General features: G+C 36.7%; 2 protein-coding genes across 2 annotated transcripts; both read right to left on the bottom strand.

Moving 5' to 3' along the window:
* Positions 1 to 11,524: 11,524 nt before the first annotated feature.
* On the bottom strand, positions 11,525 to 15,220 carry LOC126692467 (protein trichome birefringence-like 35). Its single transcript, XM_050388076.1, has 6 exons — positions 14,864 to 15,220; positions 14,405 to 14,681; positions 13,450 to 13,621; positions 13,123 to 13,319; positions 12,868 to 13,020; positions 11,525 to 12,020 (listed from the first exon to the last, which is right to left on the bottom strand). The coding sequence occupies exons 1-6, from the start codon at positions 15,054 to 15,056 to the stop codon at positions 11,690 to 11,692; spliced, it is 1,323 nt and encodes a 440-aa protein (XP_050244033.1). The 5' UTR covers positions 15,057 to 15,220; the 3' UTR covers positions 11,525 to 11,689.
* Positions 15,221 to 18,396: 3,176 nt separating this feature from the next.
* LOC126692466 (protein trichome birefringence-like 34) lies at positions 18,397 to 21,688 on the bottom strand. Its single transcript, XM_050388075.1, has 5 exons — positions 21,244 to 21,688; positions 20,661 to 20,832; positions 19,808 to 20,004; positions 19,364 to 19,522; positions 18,397 to 18,790 (listed from the first exon to the last, which is right to left on the bottom strand). The coding sequence occupies exons 1-5, from the start codon at positions 21,570 to 21,572 to the stop codon at positions 18,448 to 18,450; spliced, it is 1,200 nt and encodes a 399-aa protein (XP_050244032.1). The 5' UTR covers positions 21,573 to 21,688; the 3' UTR covers positions 18,397 to 18,447.

The raw sequence follows: 21,688 nt of genomic DNA, 5'->3' as shown, positions 1-21,688 counted from the left end.
GATTATGGACACACTACCGAGGATTGCAGAAACTTGTGGGACCATCTAGACCAACTAGTCCGGGAAGGGAAGTTGAAGCAACTCTTGTATCATTCCAGTGGTCGGGGAAGCCAAACGGGTTCGGAGCTTCAGGGAGATGCTTTTTCAAGACTCCCTCTTGGCACAATAAATGTCATTTTTGCTGCCCCGAGGAGAACCGAATCTTGTCCTTCCAGAGTAATGTCAGTATCTCGTTACCCAGTTGAGGAATCCAGCTCAATGCCTAAGAGAGTCAAGATGGGCATCCCACTAGTGTTAGGTTTTTCAGATGAGGACAAACTTAGAACCATACAGCCTCATGATGATGCTTTAGTGGTTACACTTAGAATTGGTGGGTGCGATGTGAAAAAGGTGATGATTGACCAAGGCAGCGGAGCTGAGATAATGTACCTTGACTTATATAAGGGGCTAAATTTGAAACCTGAAAACTTGACAGCCTACAGTTCTCCTCTGGTGAGTTTTGAAGGTAAAATGGTCGTTCCGAAAGGTCAATCAAATTACCTGTGCAGACCGGCCCGGATGTGGTGGAAGTGGACTTCATTGTTGTAGATGCTTTCTCTCCTTACACGACCATTATAGGCAGACCCTGGCTTCATACCCTGAAGGCCGTCTCCTCTACTCTTCACCAGAAGATGAAGTATCCATCCGGAGGCCAGGTTTTGGAGATAGTATGAAATCAGTCTACAACCAGACAATGCCTGGTAGCAGCCATTCAACATCAGCTTGAGGCTGAAATCTCGGCCACCGCTGATAATGGCTTATAACAATCAGAAACTCCGGTGTTGCCCATCAATGGACCAGCCGACGAAGCGAAATGTGAAGATCTAGAGAGGGTAATTGTTGGCGATGATCCGAAGAAGTTCTTTCAAGTTGGAGCTCAACTGCCTCTGTAGGAGAGGGAACAATTTGTTGAATTCCTTAGAAAAAATGTTGATGTGTTCGCATGGAGCGCGTATGAAGCCCCGAGTGTAGATCCAAGTTTCATTTGTCATCATCTGAATGTTTACCCTTCCATCACCTCGAAGAGACAGCCACCTCGGCGTCCATTAAAAGAGCACGCCGAGGCTGTCAGAAATGAAGTAACCAAGCTCAAACAGGCAAGGGCTATCAAAGAATTTTTCTATCCTCAATGGTTAGCTAACATGATGGTGGTGAAAAAGAAAACTAGGAAATGGCGTGTGTGTGTGAATTTCACGAACCTCAATAAGGCCTGTCCCAAAGATCCTTTCCTTATGCCTCGGATAGATCAGTTGGTGGATGTGACGGTAGGTCATCCTCGGATGAGTTTTTTGGATGCCTTTCAAGGATATCACCAAATACTATTAGCATTGGACGATCAAGAAAAGATAGCTTTTGTCACTCTCATTGGAAATTATCACTACAAAGTGATGCCCTTTGGTTTGAAAAATGCAGGGTCTACTTATCAGCGGATGATGACTAAAATGTTCAAACCCCAGTTGGGCAGGAGCATTGAAGTCTATATTGATGATATGGTCGTAAAGAGTAAGGTGGTGTCTGAGCATGTGGGAGATCTTGCGGACATTTTTGGAATTTTGAGAAAGCACAAGTTACGCTTGAATGCTTCTAAGTGTTCGTTTGGTGTAGGCTCGGGAATGTTCTTGGGCTACATGGTGACTCATAGGGGAATTGAGGTGAACCCTGATCAGATCAAGGCCATTAATAGCTTGCAACCACCTCGGAACTCCAAGGAAGTCCAGAAATTGATCAGGATGACTGCTGCTTTAAACCGATTTATCTCCAGGTCAGCAGATAGGTGCAGACCCTTTTTCCTTTTGCTGCATAAATGGAAAGGATTTGAATGGACCGAGGAGTGTGCTGTAGCATTTCAACAGCTTAAAAAGTACCTATCTTGGCCGCTCATCATGTCCAATCCTGAGGTGGACGAGGTTCTATTTGCTTATCTGGCTGTAGCCTCTCATGCGGTAAGCTTTGTTTTGATACGAGTAGATAGTGGCATCCAAAGACTAGTCTATTACATAAGTAAGTCACTTCATGAAGCCGAGGTTCGGTATTTATCACTGGCAGAAGGCCATCTTGGCAGTGGTGCATGCTACACGAAAACTCCCCCACTATTTCCAGGCGCACACCGTGGTTGTTCTAACTCAATTACCACTTAAGTCAATACTTCGGAGCGCGGATTATACTGGGAGGATTGCTAAATGGGGCACGATTCTAGGGGCTTTTGACATTAAGTATATGTCTCGTACCTCTGTAAAAGGCCAGGTCCTCGTCGATCTAGTAGCCGAGTTTGCTGAATTTCCTAAAGAAGTAGATGTGAAGCAACATGGCGCGAATGAAAAATCAGTTGACTTAATTTCCGCACAATATCCCTCACCCTGGAAAGTATATGTGGATGGAGCAGCAAACCAGCAGGGATCAGGAGTGGGGCTGGTTCTGGTATCCCCTGAAAAGATCACCATTGAAAAGTCTTTGAAGTTGGGGTTCTTGACTACAAACAACGAAGTAGAATACGGAACTTTATTGATGAGAATGACAATGGACCAGAAAATGGGTGGAAAGATAGTGGAAATGTTCTCAGATTCAAGACTGGTCGTAGGCCAGGTAAAGGGGGAACTGGAAGCTCGGGATACAAGAATGCAAGAATATTTGGGTCAAGTTAGAAGTATACAAATGAAATTTGAATTCTTTGACTTATCACATATCCCCAGAAGTGGAAATACCCATGCAGACTCTTTGGCTACCCTTGCCACTTCCTCGGCACAGGATTTGCCACGAGTGATACTTGTCGAAGACTTATGCACCCCTACCCCAACAAAGAAAGACTTGCTCTAGGTCCATCAAATCAAGTTAGGGCTGAGCTGGATGGATCCTATACTGTTATTCCTTGAAAGGGATATATTGCCTGAAGAAAAGTCAGAAGCTGAGAAAGTATGAAGGAAAGCTCCTTAGTTTTGGTTGTCTAAGGATAAAAAGTTGTACAAACGTTCTTTTTCTGGACCATATCTGCTTTGTGTACATCCTGAGGAACTACATGAAGGAATTTGCGGAAGTCACACAGAAAGAAGATCTTTATCTCACCGGGCCATTACTCAAGGATATTGGTGGCCGGGTATGCAAAAGGAAGCACAAGAATATGTTAGAAAATGTGATTAGTGTCAGAGATTCGTGCCAAACATTCACCAGCCTGGAGGAATTCTTAATCCTCTTTCCAGCCCTTGGCCTTTTGCTCAATGGGATTTGGATACTGTAGGTCCTTTCCCTAAAGCACTAGGAAATAAAAAGTACCTGCTGGTCGGCACAGATTATTTCACCAAATGAGTCGAAGCTAAACCTTTGGCTAATATCAGAAATGTGGATGTCAAAAGGTTTATCTGGAAGAATATCGTTACTCGATTCAGGGTCCCTCATACCCTCATCTCGGATAAAGGCCTTCAATTTGATAGCAAAACCTTCAGGAAATACTGTTCTGATCTAGGGATAAAGAATAGATATTCGACTCCAGCCTATTCATAAGGAAATGGGCAAGCTGAAGTTGTCAACAAGGTCATAGTGAATGGACTTAAAAAGAGGTTGGATGATGCGAAGGGAAAATGGGTGGAGGAATTACCATATGTCCTTTGGACGTATTGGACAATGCCTCGACGGTCAACAGGAGAGACCCCTTTCTCAATGACATATGGGCCCGAGGTTGTAATCCCTCTGGAAACAAGTTTCCTAACGCTGAGAACAAATGCATTTACCTCAGACAGCAATGATGGGTTGTTGGAAAAGAGTCTAGACTTGATCAAAGAGCGAAGAGAAAACGCGATGGTCCAACTGGCCTACTATCAACATAAACTCAAGCAAGGTTATGATACCAATGTAAAGCTAAGACCGTTGGCCGTAGGAGATCTGGTATTGAGGAAAGTTTTGGGAACTACCAAGAATCCAGCCTGGGGAAAATTGGGGCCTAATTGGGAAGGGCCGTATTGAATCACTTCAGTAGCAGGAATAGGTATGTACTATTTGGAGGATCTAGATGAAAAAACTGTACTCCATCCTTGGAATGTAAACAACCTAAAGATGTATTATTATTAATAAAAAATAGTTCTGTTTAGTTCCTTTTTAATTCATTCCAATCATGTATCGTGTGTTTTCCCATCTATTGAAGTATTGAACAGAAAATAAGTCATGTCAGGTTCCTTGAACCACAGACTTAGTGGAAATCAATACCCTTTGACATCTATTGAAGTATTGAACAGAAACTAAGTCATGTCAGGTTCCTCGGACCACAGACTTAGTGGAAATCAATACCCTTTGACATTTATTGAAATATTGAACAGAAACTAAGTTATGTCAGGTTTCTCGGACTACAGACTTAGTGGAAATTAATACCCTTTGACATCTATTGAAGTATTGAATAGAAACTAAGTTATGTCAGGTTTCTCGGACCACAAACTTAGTGGAAATTAATACACTATGGTATCTGTTAACATGTTAGTCAAACATGAACTTAAGCATTTAAAGGAAATGAATCCCTGATTCCCTTTCTTGGATCACAAAGTTTGTTATCACTTAATAAAGATATAGACCGCAGTAAGCCCATGAGCATCACTTAAAGTATTCTGGGGTGCCCTGGACTTAGCTTTATTTGATCAAACATTAGAACATTTTTCTTGAAGTTAAACTTGTTAGAATTGATAGATTCAAATTATTTCTTAATAGTACTATGGATTCAATGGTTACAATCCACTCTGATTACCAATTAAAAATATGTGTAAACTTTGTTTTTCTCTTGTGTAAGTAACTTTGTATTTTCCTGGCATATGATTATGTTCAAACAAAGGACAATCAAAATGAAAATTACTAAAAAAAAATATAATAATAATAAAACAAATATAAGTAAACAAAACTAATAAAGTAAAAATAAAATAAATAACAACTCATACAAATTCGAGAAAGTAAAAATGCATATATCATTAAAACATGTCTTGAAAGAAAACAAATTACATTGCAGAAGTCATAATTACATTACAAAAGGAAGATTCAATGTTTTAATTTTATCTGAAGCTTGTCCTTGGAGTTCTTATTAGCTGGTTTATCCGCTTCAGTAGGAATTGTTTTCTCCTTCTCTTTAGGGGCTCCCTCGACAGGCATAATAGTTTAAGCTAAGGCCTGTTCAAAACCTTGGGAAGCTACCCCATCTTGTGGAACCTCTGCGGCCTTGTCCGAGGATGTTTCCTTTGAAACTTCAGGTTCCTTTGGCTGCTCTTGCTGATTGGGAGGAAGAGGGTCCTGAGGCAATGCTTCCTCAACTGGGTCAGCAACCGTAGAAGCCACCTCACCTTGAGTGGAAGGAAGGTTCGAGGCTCGTATGCGTGGTGGGAAGTAAATGTTTTCTGGCCTTCTCAGCATAGAAGAAGCCTCAACCCCGGCTCGGTTGAGAGCTTTCTCCCAAATCAGAGTACAGTAGGTTCGACATACGGCAGGAACCTCTGCTCGGAAGGCATCCTCGGTCTCGGCTATGCCGACATCATAACCATGTTGTTCAGCCTCGTCCCTAGCCTTCTTGGCCTCTATTTTTGCCTTCTCGGCCCCAGCTCTCAATTTTTCAGCCTGATCCTTGAGCTTCCGGGCTTCTTCCAGTTTCTTCTTGAGAGTTGCTATTTGTTCCTTGAAAGAAGCCAGCTGGTCATTGGCCTTACGAAGGCGCTGCCTCTGATCCTCGGCTTGTCTCTCAGCGCTTTCCAGAGCCGAGTCAGCACTCTTCTGGGCCTTCTCCTCCTCAGTCAGCTTTTTTCTTAAATCTGCATTGCTTTGATTGTTGTGAAATTTTAAAATACTCGCAAGTGTATGAACCGAACCGAAGTATAATTGGACAAGAACGAGGTCGAACCCATAGGGACTTGTATAAACGTAGGAAAATTAATTAAACCTTAACCAAATTAATCCTAATCTAGTTTAATAAAAATTGGTTGTTTGCAATTAAATAAACTAAGAAAATAATAAAATTAAGCAAATAGTTAAACTAAGCAAAATATATAAAGCAATAAAAAAATGTAAACAATCAAGGGAAATGAATTAAGGTTTTGGAATCCGCCTTGTAAATCATATCAGCATATATTTATAATCATTAATTTTTCCCAACTCACTACATGATAATCTAGAAATCAATCTTGCTATCATGGAAAATATTATCATTTAAACCCTTATTTTAAAAATCAAAAGCATGTTCTTCTTCACTTCTTAAGTATAAAATCAAATCATTAATTGTATCCGTAGCCAAACAAATCACAAGATATATCAAATTCTAAAAATCAAATCATAAATTGTATCCATTAATAGACAAATCACAAGCGATATCCAATTTTATAATCAAGAATTAATAAACTAAGCATTCAATTAATTAAGACGAATCCTAAATCATGAGAAAAACATGATTGAACTCATACCTAGAATTCCTTCTTAGTCAATTGATATGAAGTAAGAATAATTTAAATCATTAAAGAACAATTATTGTGGGAAAAATCAAATCACATAAATATTACTGATAATCCTTAATAAGGTTTCATCCTCAACCCTAATTATAAATTTAGCTACTCATAGTAATTGAAAGAAAACACAAAAATAAAATACTAAACATTAAACTAGACAAATAAAATAGAACTAACTGTCATGGAAGAGGTAGCCGCAGCTATCTATACATTCAGCCCTCAGCCCTAGCACTAGCCTCAGCCCCCCTGAAATTTGCCCTAAAGAGCCTTTAAATAGTTCAAGGAATCCTATTACAAGTTGAATTCCCGTTTGGAGAAAATCCCAGATTTTTAAGCTTCACTTAACCGACGGTTTTGGCCCATTTAACGTCAGAATTTGGACTTTTGGTAGACTACAAAGTTGTAGCCCTTTAAGTTAACGTTCCAGCCCAACTTAAATCATCTCGATTGGACATCTGAGCCGAAAGTTATGCCAAAAATACTAACTAATGTGCAGTCTGGAATCCTAATCCGAATTGGACTTGGATTTGGTGCAAATTTCCTTTGATTCTTTGCTCCAATTGGACTTAAATTTAATTGGGTTGGTCTTTTCTTGAATTCATGCCTGGCTGGATGTAAGTTGGCTTGATTCAATTGGCCTAGCCCCACTTTGCATGTAAAGCTCTTGTTACCTACAACACAAAGATATTATATAATCAATCACAAAATAACATAAAAGTAAGGCTAAATATGTAGATATGTGAGTACTTTATTGTTTATTTTTCATGCACATCATTGATCAGCAAAGTTGAACGATTGCACAGCTGCTACACGCCTTCTCCTCTCATCGTCCAATTGCTAATAGCAAGAGTTGGTTATCTCCTTAACCCTGAAAGTGGATTAGACAGCCTGAAAGAAAACGGTTAGTAACATAACAAACAAAAAAAGAAAAAGAAAAAAGGATAGCATCATACCATGCCCATATATCTTTTGAGGTTGAGAAAAACCTCATTCTTCCTGATGTTCCTCAGCTTGGCCATATCGTTCGGGAGTAACAGAGCCCCCTCTAGAGTTGAGGCAACATGGCATCCAATACCCCTATTGAAATCCCCGAGTGATGCATCATCCCTTAGGGGTTCACCATTTAGCATGAGTGTTGGAGGCCAAGTCTGAGGCTCTGGAGGTTGATTATCCCCCCTATCCACACCTTTCTGCGATGTATGGCTAGTCTTTTGCTACTTTGCAGCTCTCTGGGTCTCGTCCTCATGAGCAGGATGAGACTTCCCAACATCCACTACATCCTTTCCCTTTTGCTCTTTCTTCCTTTTCGGATCAGCAAGATCAGGTTTGGATGGCAGAGATGGCTAAGGAGGAGGAAGAGGAGATTTGGGAGGAGGAGGAGGAAGCTTTGGCTGTGCAGGTTTCCCCGGTGCACCCTTTCCGGTCTGGGATTCTATTAATTCCATCAAACTCTTTTGGGGTTTCCTCTGGATACCCATCTTGTCCGAAGTGGTGACTTCTGCTTGATGCTGGAGGTTAATGTTAGCCAGTATACCCTCGGGAGATGGAGCCTGGTTGAACACTTCAAACTCCTCTGAGGAATTTGACAAATCTACGATCCCCTCTGGACTTTTTTTTTTCTTCTTCTTTTTCTTCTTCCTCTTCCTCTTCTTCAAGGATGAGTTGGGATAAGGATGCTCCTACTGAAGGGGTGGCTACGAAGAGTGGCTGAGTAAGGGGTGTACCTTCAGGAATGGGAATACCCTCTGGGACAACGAATCCTTCGTAGGCAACACTAATACGGTGGAGCCAAGAATCGTTGGCTTTTATCACGTACTTAGGGGCTTGAAATGCGAGAGAAATGGGTGTGTACCCAAGAATTAAGTGCGTCGCTCGCAGTTGACCGTCGGCTTTGTTTACGTACACCTCAGCCCATAAAATCCTATCTAAGCTCTCTTTGTTGACTAAGCTGAGCTGGAGTTTAGTAGAACGCTTATCTGCAAAATCATTAAAATGGAAGAAAATTTTGTTCGAAGCAGGGATATTGGGAAATAAAAGAGAAATACAAGCCAAGACACATAAATCTATGGCTATACCCCCACCTGATTCTCCCTCCTTAGTCAAACAGGGTAGGCCATCATGCCATTCCCCAGAAAAGATTAAAAAGTCTTCCTTTAAGCCTTTGTTTGATGTGGGGAGGCACTGGATTAACCTTACTACGGGATACCTAGACTTAAGGTAATATCCTTGTCCTGTCAGATGGTGTAAGTTGTATACCTAATTCACATCATGGTGGGTCAAATTTAGGTTCATTCTCTCGTTTAGAGCTTCTATACTACCCAATACCCTAAACATATTTAGGGCGCACTGTGTGGGTAATAGTCTAAAGAACCTAAGATAGTTCCTAGTGATAGTGCCCATGGGAATGGTCATCCCTCCCTCTATGAATGCGATCATAGGGATTACTACCTCTCTTGTTTTCCTAGCACCTACCCATTCCCCCTGGGTAGCGTATCTCATGCCCACTGTTGGTGGGATCTTATACTTAGCCCTAAAACTTTCCATACCCTCTTCGGACTCAACTAAACGTTTGAACTTACCCATTTTTCTAAGAAGTTTTGAAGAAAAATTAACAAGTTTGAAACGAAAACGAAGAGGATTCAAGGAAACTTACAGGTTTGAAAAGAAGGTCCTTGGACAAATTTTTAGTATTTGTAGACGCACAGGGAGGTGAGAGAGAATGACAGGTTCAGTGTATGAGCTCTAGGACTGTGTGATTGTTGAAAGTAGGAAAATGAATTGATTTAAAAAGCTATTTATAGTGGCGTAGAAGTTACAAGCGGGAAAATTCCCGCTCGCAAATCTAGGAAAATCCTCCTCTGTTGGATTTACATCATGCCGTTGAACGTGGGGGACAAGGGAGCTGCCAAAATTTAATGATGGCACGTTCTGGATGCCGAAGTGTCAGGAGTGTGCCTTGAGCAAGTAAAAAGGCACTTGGGAGCTCGGGAGGGCATAACCATAAATGAGATGGGTTGAGGATATCAAAATCCTCCTTTCCTCCCGAGGAGCCGAAAAGCAAGATTTTGAGGGGCTATTGTGGGGGCCAACTATCTAGAAGGCACTATTAAAACTGCATGAATTGGGCCTATGGCCCAATCCGGGGATATTATCCAATCCGAGGATGGTCAAATAAAGTTATAATGAGAATGATATAAGAAGAAGACATAAAAATTGTATGTGATAGTTCAAAATATGTCAGAGGAGAAAAGTCATATCGGAAACGAAGATCTGAGGTTAGTAAGAATGTCTTATCACCCTAGACACTCTTCAAGGTTGCATCACAACTAAGAGTTGGACATTGGATAAGAGATAAGCAAAGGGGAGGCAACAAATATCTTCAAAAGCTGCCACCTCTACATTAAATGCCTCCCAACTAACTCTTTGGCCGCATTAATGTGGAGGTGATACTTGAACAGTGGTCAAGCAGCCTTACAGCTACTAGTTGATGGTTCTGGGAGGTGTTGGATGAGACAAGAAGGAGTTCCTAGAATCTAACCTACACGTGTATGGTAGGGATGATACCAAGATTGTAGTATATAGCATGGGAAGATGGCCTAAAGAAAAGGATCGGAAAAAAAATCAAGAAATCTTGGTAATAATACTGTGAACTCTTATAACTTTGTTCATCAACAAGACATTATAATATAAACTCCTCAGGCCAGGCCGATGACAGATTTTCTTATCTTATTTATGTTTAATGATCTTAAATCAGCAACTTTTATTGTCTTTCTTCTGGAGTAAATTTAGTTCTTTCATCCACGCTCTACAAATTCATTGTTTGGACTTGTTGGGCTAAAACCCAATCCTTTATTGGGTCTAATCCAAATTCAGTCCTTACAAATTAGAATAGCAGTTAATTAAAGAAAAAAAAAAGTTATAACTTGGCCCACTCCAAAATTGATCTACCAGGAGAAATTTTATTTTTATATTATTTATGTAGGAAAATATTGCTAGTATAGATATTTTAAAGCAAATGATTGGTTGATTAAACTATTGTTTTATTTATAAAATTTTATATGAATCATAATTTAAACTAACTGAAGATTTTATATGTATTAAAACGTGCCTGCTACTAATGCGAATAAATTAAGTGTACGAGTTAATTGGAACCTGATCTCCACATCTTTTTCTTATTTCCTTCTTCAAAGGAAAAAAAAGAAAAGAAAAGATTTTCATGGTGTAATACTTTTATTGGTACATTATTTTTATTTGTAGGGAAACATGTATGGTTGACCCTGCCCTTGGGTTCAATTTTGATTAGGGTCTAACTAATGTCAGTCCATCCCAGAGCACAGGCCAGGCCTAGTTTAAAATCATGCTCCGAATGGATGAAAATGAGACTACTCCAGCTCCAAATCACAACTTTGCTACCAGGCCCAAAATCATCTTCCTATTTTCATTGAAGCTTTACCACTTTTGTTGTCTAGGAGACCTAGAACAAACTTTCGATAAATGATCAATAAATATACAGACAGCTAATTCACAATTTTCTATTTACAATTGTTGAGATTATAAATTTTCAACAACATAATAGACAATAAAGTAGTGTAAATGATGGGCTTATATAAAGATCAATAACAATTTGCCATCTTGTGCAAAATGTTGTGAAAATGGTTGTCTATTGTTATAGTAAACAGACAAGAAGATGAACGTACAAAATTATAGGTGTTAATCAACTTTTTAATAAATAATTGAATATGATTTGAAGTGCAACATGAATTCCTGTTGCCCTTAAGGCTATTGGATCACAATTGAATGTATGCAGTTCTCCGTTCTCTTTCTTAAAGAATCCTTATCCATTTTAAGTTCACTTTTGGACAAGTCAAAACTCAATACCAAAAATTTTTAGAAGCTTCAAAACATTTTTAATAATAAATTAAGCAAATTGCCTCCAAATGAAAACATGCAATTCACCATAGTTAAGTGGTAACATACCCAATGAATTTGCATTCAAATGAGTCAATTTCATATTCACTTCTCACTAGTGATAATAGCAATGAAATCCTCATTTCTAACTGCATAAATCAATAGAATATCAATTGTTACAAGCAATCATTCTCCTTGTGAATGGAAACAAAACTCAAAATTCCCTTTTCAATTGCTAATTTGCTACAGGAAACAACTAAAAAGACCTTTCTAGTTTACATTTATTTTTACAAAGAATGGAATAGCAACTCATTCCATACATCAGGTACACCTGGCAAACACCAGTGTATGCAATCAGAGTAACTTGGAGGGTTTGACAATTGTTCAGGTTTCAGTGTCTCCCAAAACTTGCGGTAAATTGAAGGGTGGCCATCTTTGCGATACTCTGAGAGTTGAGTAATATTAAGAACAGAAACCTTTGAACCTAACCTGCTAAGTACCTTCTCTACCAAGCGCATTGTAGGCAAGTCAGAACCACTTCCCCAGTAGCCCTCAAAATCTATAGGGGTTTTCTCATCATAGCAATTGCCTTCACTTCCGTGTTTCCACTCTCGATTCCTGAATTATAACACAAGTTTTATGAAAATGATGAGAAGATGCTATAAGAGCCTACCACCCAACGGCGGTAGTGGGGATATGAAGCTTTGAAGTAGGATATTGAAAATATGACAATGTCCTTAGTCCTTACACATGAAATTAAGTAGACAGTTTAGAATGCTCCATTATAAAATATTAGGATAGACTATTTAGGCCATTAATTGTCATAAATTTGCCCCAACTATTATCTAGACCTTTTTTCTTCCTATTTATCCTGTGGCCAGATCAAAATGTAAGCCATTGATTATTGAATAGTGATCCAAAATATGAGAAATCCATTTCTATTTGAACTTTCTGGACCCTTAATAATTTAAAGGTTGGATTATGGTCTAGTTTCCAATTAACAAGATACAAGTGCCTTGTTTAATAAACTGGCTACAAACACAGGATTAACAGAAGGTCGAGACAATTTATATAAACAGCAAGCATTAATTTTAAAAGAGTTCTAAGAATAGATGACAAGAAAATGTTCATATTGACACAATGATCTAAGCCTATTATATTGGACCCATGGCCAACTATGACTGTAATTTATTTTCAATCAAATATAAATTTCTTAGATCAGACTTCAAGTATCATTTTATGAACCATTCTGAGCATCAACGATTCTATATACAGCTTTAAATACAAACCCAGGAAACATGCTAGATGCTCCTATTTTTTTTTTGAATGAAAAATGCAGTCATAATATTCGAGGGAAGAAACAATCCAAAAGTAGCCTTGGAATATGCATGAGTTTTGCTTAAAACTGAAAGGAATTGCAAATTAATATTGGAGATGGATGGGAAAAAATGGTTTTGGCGCTCACCAGAGATGCGTTGGGGACATGGTAACAAAAAAGACTTGCTTCTTGAGGGGATCCACTTTAGAAGCAACCCAGTCCGCCCATGCTCCCATGGCCAATTCCATAGCTCCAAGTCCATCTAATTCTTCACAAATCCCATTTTTTCCAGCACTCCATCTACACACACACAAAAAAAAAGGTTTGAGGATACCAATTAATAATTTTTTCTATATAACTCATTTTTCTAGTTAAATGCTTAGTTGGTTTTACTATACTTACAATAGCTTAACTGGACCTTGTCGCCACCACAAGTACGTGTTGAAAACTAATATATCAGCATGCTCCCACTTTGATGCATGCTTCAGAACTGAATCAGGACGGATTATCCGTTCATCCAATCTGTGATTCACTGGGTCATCAGAATTAGATTCAACAAGTAATGGAGCCCAGAGAAATTCCACAGTTGCATTATATTCCTGCAAATCACACAAAGATATAACAATGAGAAACAACATGAAATTCTCAATATCTTTCAAAAGTCACGATCTTCTCCTCAGTCATAAGCAAAAACAATTTTGCTTTTCTAGAGGGGGGAATCTTGCTTACCTCTGATCTGAAAATGGTAAGAGGCGCATTTGGTGACATAGATCTCTTATTGGCTGGAATCACTGACTGTAACAAGCACACCATTGATATCCATTGCCCTCGGTTTAATGAATCCCCTACAAACATTAGCCTTTTCCCTCTCAACTTCTCCCACATTTCAATCACATTCCATCTACAAAACAAGCCCACCAAAAAAAAAGAAAAAATCAATTTACTTCCAATTATAAAGAACCTCAAAATCCCAATAAACTACATACCATTTTTTGCAGTATTTTAGTAAGGAAGAATTTAATGTGAACTTGTGTTTAATTTAATCACAAGTTCCAATTCTATGAAATTCAAAAATCTTGATTTCACTCTAAATTTATACTTTGCATGTATCACAAGAGTAGTGTCGCAACCCCCAAAGCAACTGAAATTGTGACTTAAAGTCTCATGATTTCCAACCAACAAGTTTAATCCATATCACAAAATTCAAATGCACTCCAAATTCACTAGCACAAAAAGGAGACCGAGGTGTAAATTCAGAAATTAGCCTCAAATTCCATGCTTGATTCTATTAACCAAAAAAAGGCCCTCAACTTTCAAATCCAAGACTCCCAAATTAAAAGAACTCCAAAATCCCAATTAAATGTACCATTTCTTTTTCAGCACATTAGTAAGGCAGCATTTATTTATTTATTTTTTGAGAAGAAGTAAGGCGGCATTTATAGTGAACTTAACTTGTACCTTAATTTAGTCACAAGTTCCATAATAAAATCCTGATTACATTCTAAATTTATACTTTACATATATCACAAAATTCAAATTTAGTCCAAATTCAATAGCACAAAAAAGAAACCAAGTTGTAAATTCAGAAATGCCTCCTTAAATTCCATGCTTATATTTAAAAAGAAAAATTCAACGCTGATAGAACTGTATTGAAACCAACAAGAAAAAGAAGAAGAAGAAGTACCTCTTCAAATTGCATCCGTGGGGTTGCCACCTCCAATACTGGTACCCCAAATCAGGCCTCCCATGCCTGTGACACGCCAATTGGTCCGACATGTACGGACACTCCGACTCTTTGTACAGTGGATACGAGGTATTATCAAACACCCATTTGCCCGAAGCCACGTCGCATCTCTCCGATGCCACTCTCCGGCGTTGACCGTCATTACGGTCAACCCAAGCGATTTTCCGACCACTATAGTCTCTGGTGGAGTTGCACTTACTGAATCTATCCAAAACCTCTGAAACCAAACAAACAAAAATTTCAAATCCACGGCACCCAGTAAAGAAATTAACTCGAATATACAGTAATGAATTTGACTTGAAACCAAGTAAAGGTATTGACTTCAAGTGGACCCAGATTGTGTATTGCCATTAAATATTGTGGTGAAGAAGAAGAAGAAGAAGATAATATGGACTATACCTTGAGCTGGGTTTATACGATTTGCTTTAACAAAAGTGACTGGAGCTTCTTGGTGATGATGAACGTGATCTGGGTTTTCTTGGATTTGCCTTATGCTACGTTCATTGTAGAGGATTGTGAAAACTATGAAGACTAAAGAGAGAATTGCTATGAGAGGGAAATGGGTTTTCTTTCTATTCCATCGCAGCATCATGGTATAATACAATATCGGATGAAGCAAATCCCAGGTTATCTTCTGTGTGTGTGCGTGTCTGTCTGGTAAAAGATTTTGACTACAACATTGGAAAGAACACGAAGTAGGTTTGATATTTGGTTTTGGTCCGAGATTTCAGCTTTACAGGTGTAGCAAAACTTTTCGCTGAAAACTGAAATTTTTTACAGAAAATAACGTGACAAAATAATTTTTAAAAAATAATTTTTAAAGTGTAAATAGTACTGTGAGACCCAATTTTAAAGTTAGATTTATATTTTTTTTTGCATCTAAGGGTCTTGTGAATAGTGCACGAGATCTAGCCAAAAAACACAGACATTAGATGCAATGCAAACGCGTTGCTATCCAAACTCACGCTAGGGTCTGTTTAGATATCGTTTCTTACTGAAAATTAAAAATTGAAAATATTGTAAAAAAATAATTTATTTTTAAATGTGTGAATAGTAATGTGTGATCTAATTTTAAAGAAAAATTTGTTAAAATTTTTACTTGTAGGTCCATAAATAGTGCACAGGACCCACATCAGTGCAATCCAAACATAAAGTTATAAATGTGCCTAAGACTTTGGCGATACATTTTTTTGCCTAAGACTTAAGACAATGATTCGGACCATTCGGTGCTTTGGGGTACTAAATGCACTTATAAATGTGCCAATCATGTCCTCTAATTGTTTGAAGGAAAATGCTAAAGTTATTATAAATGGGAGATTATTATTTTGGCGATACATGTAAAAATGGTCATAAAGTTTTAAATTTGCTAATAGACAACTAATATTTAATCCAGAGTCTCTATAGTACATGCCAATAATACATGCTAAAGTTTTAAATGTGTTACTTTTTTTATATTTTTTATTTTATACAAGATAGAAATTCTATTATAACCTAATCTAAGTGTATATGTGTATGAAACTTTCTTCTAGAAATTTGAAATTTGATTCTTGTCTCCCACACCCCTCAAGCACTTATACTTGTAAAGTGGTCACCGCACCAAAATTGCGTGGTGGTATAAATGTGTTACTTTAGTTTTTAACATTTTAATATTAGGTTAAAATAACTCTTGAAATGCTAACATGGATAAACATTTTAGTATTTTTTTTTATGCCATTTGGGCTCAAACGTGGATTTCCACCTGCTAATGTTTAAAATAAAACATTTAAAGTTAATATTTTAATTTTACTTTCAATCAGTAATCACACCAATTTTTTCATTCATCACTTAAAGTGAAAATACTATTTTTTCACAATACTAAAAAGTTAAGAATTAAACTTATGCATTTAAAATATTAGGGACTATTTTGATACATATGACAAACATTAGAACTAAATTAGTAATCAAACTTTTGTTTTAATAATAAGAATGTGGGAGAGACTGATACTCCATATAAAAAAAAGGGTCCGAGTGTACACATTAATTATTAATTTTGGAAAAGTTTTTTTTATGAGAAATTGAAAAAGCTGTCAAAACAGTGAATTACTTTTTCGTTTTTTCATAAAAAGTTTTCTAAAATGAATTACTAATATATGCCTTAAGTGCACGCGTCAATAAATTCTAAAAAGAAAAAAGAAAAAAAAAGGGGGGTTGGGTTGTTTAGTTTTGCGAGGTCATAATTAGCTGGATCATTAATTTTGTTGGGGCAGGTTGACTGAATTAGAATGTCGCAGTTGTAATGTACTGCTCCCTCCGTCCCACTTTGTTTGTCCTGTTTGAAAAGTCAAACATTTTAAGAGAACATCATTTATTATCTTGTCTATCTTATAAAAATGTATAAGTTTACAAAACTACCCTTAAACAAATTTATCAACTTTTTAAAAAAGAGTTATTCTTAATGAGGTTTAGGGGTATAATAGGAACATTAGTAAACTAATAATTTTTATTTTTAGAAATAGGACAATATTTTGGGACATCCCAAAATGGAATAGAGGACAAACAAAGTGGGACGGAGGGAGTATTATATGTATGAAAATGAATGTACGGTTGCTGTTGGTCCCAGAAACGGTTGGAATCAATTGATATGGTGTTCGAGAGAAGAAACTGCCCATTTATTTGTGCTCTTAGAATTTTCCTCCTAGAGTTGTATATGCCATACATGCGTGAGAACTGTATATATAATATATGCATGGAACTCTTATATTTACAATATTTTCATAAGAAATTCTAGGTAATAGGTTGTTATTGGCTGTTACGAATGGGTAAAAAAGTAATTTAAATTATAGATTCAAATTAAAACCAGTAACAATTTATCACTTATAATTTGATGTGAAAACATTATAAAAATATCATACAATTAGCACTTCTTCTGCACCTAATTTGCAGTAATTTGACATTTTTCCTAAAGTATAACCACTCAAATCTTGAGTAGGCCAGCTGAAGTGTTTTCGGATCTTATCTTTTACCAAAAATTAGAAATAATAATCTAATTTCAAGTTGCCTTTTGTTCTTACATGAAGAGTTGAAGACATGTTGTGGACAAAACTGGATTCGCAATCACCAAGTTCAAAGACAGTCCATAAATACCGTGTTGTCACGACCATGCACGAACATCTTGGAGACCCACCAAGTCACAAACCCTATTCCCCTAATAATTACCTTAAACACTTGATATTTGAATTATCTTATCTATCTTACCTTAAAATATTACCAAAAAAAAAAAACTTATAAATTGATAGGACCAATTATAATTTTCCAACATAAATTATTATCTTAGTTATATTTAACCCTCTAAACTATTAAAACACATTATCGACCCCCAATTTGAAAAATACATCACATTTAACCCCTTACCTTTTGTTTTGTTTTTAACTCTAACGAATTTTAGTATTGAAAAACCAGTTTACCCCTTAGGCTTCTATTTTGGAGAGATGGATAAATTGGTCTTTAAATGCTAAATTTCGTCAAATGTAACAGTAAAATAGAGTGTAGAGGGGACATTGAAATAGATTTATAACTTTGGAGGGTTAATTGTGCATTTCAATAATTCAAAGAGTTAAGTATAGTCGATGTGATAGTTTAGGGTGAAAAAATGTAATTTACCATAAACTAATGTAATAATGAATGTGACACCACAAACTTGGCATCACTTCAAAAAGATAATTAATGAGTATTTAAATTACTTTTCATTATTAGTGACACATCATTTGGTAAGACCTATATAGTAAAATATGTAATATTGGCATCACTCTCTTTACTTTGTAGTTATATGATCCTTATTTTTAAAAGGAATGTGGTTAAATTGCAATCACCGTATATGAAGTCAATTATTGGGTTATCACAACAAAAGATGACATTACCCTGCTTGAACCCAAATAAAAAGCTTACAATTAAAATTGAAAAAGAAGTACAAACTTTTCTTGAATTTTATTTTTAATTCCAATTTGTCATTGATACACAATGTACGCATACAAGAACTCATTCCACACATCTGGTACTCCAGGGAGACACCAATGTATACAATCTGCATAACTACTTGGGTCTGATATTTGTTCTTCAGTTAGAGGTTCCCATTGCTTTCTATAGATTGATGGATGGCCTTCTTTTCTATATTCTGAGAGTTGTGTAATGTTGAGCATTTGTACATCTACACCCCTTGTTTTCAAATCGTCTAGCACATTTTCAACTACACGCATCGTTTTTGGATCTGTGTCACTTCCCCAAAATTCCTCTTTCAAAACTGGCTCTGTTTCTGAGTAACAATTTTCACCATCACCCCAATCTTCACCACTGGAATGTACATACATATTAGATTTCCACTAGTTCTATGCAATATCAATAGCAATTATTAATTAGCAAAAAAATCAATAGCAATTATTAAAAGTGATGTATTTTTTTTCCTTGAAAATAAAACAATAAAATGACCATATGCCATAATTTGAGCTTAAATCCTTCCCATGTTTGGATTCATGATAAATTTAACATAACATATAATGAACATAATAAAAAAAGTTGTTAATGGCGTGTTCATGTGAAATTGATGTTGCTCTTGTTACTCAAACAAGTAGCGAAAATTTTTATTTCCCTAACGTTGCTCATGAATTCAGCTTTCTCAATTACTTAAAAGAGCTGAGTTGTTTTTTTTAATGTAAAATGTTGATGTATGTTTTTGTTAACGTGGACATTTAGGATTCTTATTAAAACACCTAATTTTCCTTTGGGGTGGCCCAAAGACGCTGATTAAGAAATTTGAACCTAAGACCTCATATAAATGAGATAAAAATTCAAAACTACTCAGACCAATACCTTGGAGAAGGGTCAGATTATAAATGAGTTATAGGAGAAAGGAATTAGTCAAGATACCTTTCGTGAGTTGGTGACATGCTAACAAAAAACAATTGGGTCTTGTTTGGATTGACATGAAATTCCAACCAATCAGACCATGTTCTTAGAGCCATCTCATAGACGCGAAGCATCTCAACTTCTTTATATATCCCATCTGGGCTTTCGAATGACCCCCACCTAATCATTGTCACATAAAAAATAAGATTAGATCAATACTAAGTCAATAGTGGTTCCAACAAATAAGTTACGCAATACTATAAAATTATACGTGACCTTTCTTCTTGGAATAGAAAAGGTGCAAATAATCAAATAATTGCAAATGTTATTAATTATCCGAAAGTCTTATAACTCAATTCTCATTTATCGGTATTTCTAACAGAGACGTCAAAGCTTCAAATTCTGACCCTCCTATTATCGTTATCATTAAGAAAAAAAATTAATTGGGCTTTATAAGGTACATACAGAACTTTCATTGTGGGCCTTCTCCACCACAGGTAGGAATCAAAGACGAGTATGTCTGCATCAGTCCAATGCCTAGCGTGCTTTTCAATTGCCTTGACTCTGACAGTTCTATTTGGTACTCGGTGGTTCAATGGATCATCAGAGTTTGATTCCACTAGCAATGGAGCCCAGTAGAACTCAATGGAGGCATTATATTCCTTCATTAGATTAATTAACCATTAGCTTCTCTGGTAAAATTTACAACTATAAAAAGCACAAATGTAAGAGAATTATTTCAATATTAATTATTTATAGCAATTGTAGTGAACTGCAAAATCAACCTTTAAGTTATTTCAAATAATAACTAATAGCTATTCTTTCTTTACTAAGGGCCTTATAGCTCAATAACCGTGCTCGGTCGGTCTTAATTAAAAGGTAGGATACCTTGTGTAAGAGATATATCCAACTAACATTTCACAATATTTGGGGTATATTGGTGTGTGGTCTCCATCAATTGTGAGAGAACATAAAATTGTTTTTTTTTTTAGTTTGAATCCCTCATCATCCACTTTTTAAGCAAAATGGTAATCTATTCTTTGGAAAAACTATCTGATGGAACTGTTATATGCAACAACTCTCGCAGCAGTATGTCCCATACATCTTTGGGCCCCATATAATTTGAGAAGCCACTATATACAGTGGCTCTATGAGATACTATCTCTCTTAATTAGCTTTCACTGTTAGCCCAACTATGAAACTCAAGCCTAATCCCAGAGTGGTTGGATTGCCAAGCCCAGATATCCCAGATCCACAGCACAAGGTGTATAATGCACTTCTACAACATTTTTTTTTTGCAGCAAATATTATTACTCACAGTGGCCTTAAAGGTGCTCAATGAGCCATTGGTGTGCATGGATTTAAGCGTTGGAGGGACTGCTGAATCGACCAGACAGACCATCGAAACCCACTGGCCCCTATTCAGTGAATCCCCAACAAATATAAGCCTCTTGTTCCTTAGCCTCTCCAGCAACGCTGTGGCATTGAACCTTATTAACATAGAAAAAAGTTCCACAAAGCTCAAAACCATAGACAAAGACATCTTTAACATCATCATGTATATATATTTGTAAATTTACACCACCCCATAATTTTTTATTGAACAAGTATTTTGACAAATTAACATTAGATTATGTTTCTTTGTTATAATATGCATACATGCTTGTAAAATACCAAGATGATTGAAAGTCAATAACCATTTATCTCATCATAGATAATGTTTAAAGCTCATGTATCTTTAATTTTAACATTATACGCAAAATATTAATTAAGAATGAAGTGAATATGTCATATATTACAACAATAAAACTTTCCAAATATTAATCTATAAAAAGTTATAGAATGGTTGTAATATTGTAAAGAGTTATATCAGACGTAAACAAGTGTGAGAAAATATATACCTAGGGAGGTTACATTGGTGAGGTTGCCACCTCCAGTTCTGATAGCTCAAGTCTTTTCTTCCAAACTTCTCACAAGCCAATTGATCAGACATATAGGTGCATTCCTTCTCTTTGTATAGAGGGTAACTTTGGTTATCAAACACCCATTTACCTGAAAACAAATTGCATTGTGACAATTCAACATTGGCTCTATTTTCAAAGAATCTTCCACTATCTTGGCTAAGATAAACTGCTGTGATTATTAGGATAGTCACAAGTAAGGCTATAAGGGAACGGAAGCTGCTTCTGATTCCCCATATTCCAAGAACTATTTGGTGTTTCTTTGCCATTCCAATCAACTTTCTCTCCCCTATGCCCTTGTGTGTGGGATTCTGGTTTTTCCTCCTTTTTGAAGCTTCTTGTTGCGGTTGGTGAAAATCATTTTCATGATCACACTTTCCTTGAA

This window comes from Quercus robur, chromosome 7 (genome assembly GCF_932294415.1).
Source record: "Quercus robur chromosome 7, dhQueRobu3.1, whole genome shotgun sequence".
Taxonomy (NCBI): domain Eukaryota; kingdom Viridiplantae; phylum Streptophyta; class Magnoliopsida; order Fagales; family Fagaceae; genus Quercus; species Quercus robur.
Note: the sequence above shows the minus strand (reverse complement) of the source record. Positions and strands in the feature narration are given on the sequence as shown.

Bases quoted from the DNA above. Each gene is read 5' to 3' on its own strand.
- LOC126692467 (XM_050388076.1), bottom strand. From the start codon at position 15,056: ATGATGCTGCGATGGAATAGAAAGAAAACCCATTTCCCTCTCATAGCA. The intron at 13,021-13,122 runs GTAAGTATAGTA...GTGTGTGTGTAG, and splicing joins CAAGGTCCAGTTAAGCTATT to ATGGAGTGCTGGAAAAAATG. The intron at 12,021-12,867 runs GTGAGCGCCAAA...GTTATAATTCAG, and splicing joins ATGTCCCCAACGCATCTCTG to GAATCGAGAGTGGAAACACG.
- LOC126692466 (XM_050388075.1), bottom strand. From the start codon at position 21,572: ATGGCAAAGAAACACCAAATAGTTCTTGGAATATGGGGAATCAGAAGC. The intron at 19,523-19,807 runs GTATGTACCTTA...GACAATGATTAG, and splicing joins AGGCCCACAATGAAAGTTCT to GTGGGGGTCATTCGAAAGCC. The intron at 18,791-19,363 runs GTATCTTGACTA...TGTACATTCCAG, and splicing joins ATGTCACCAACTCACGAAAG to TGGTGAAGATTGGGGTGATG.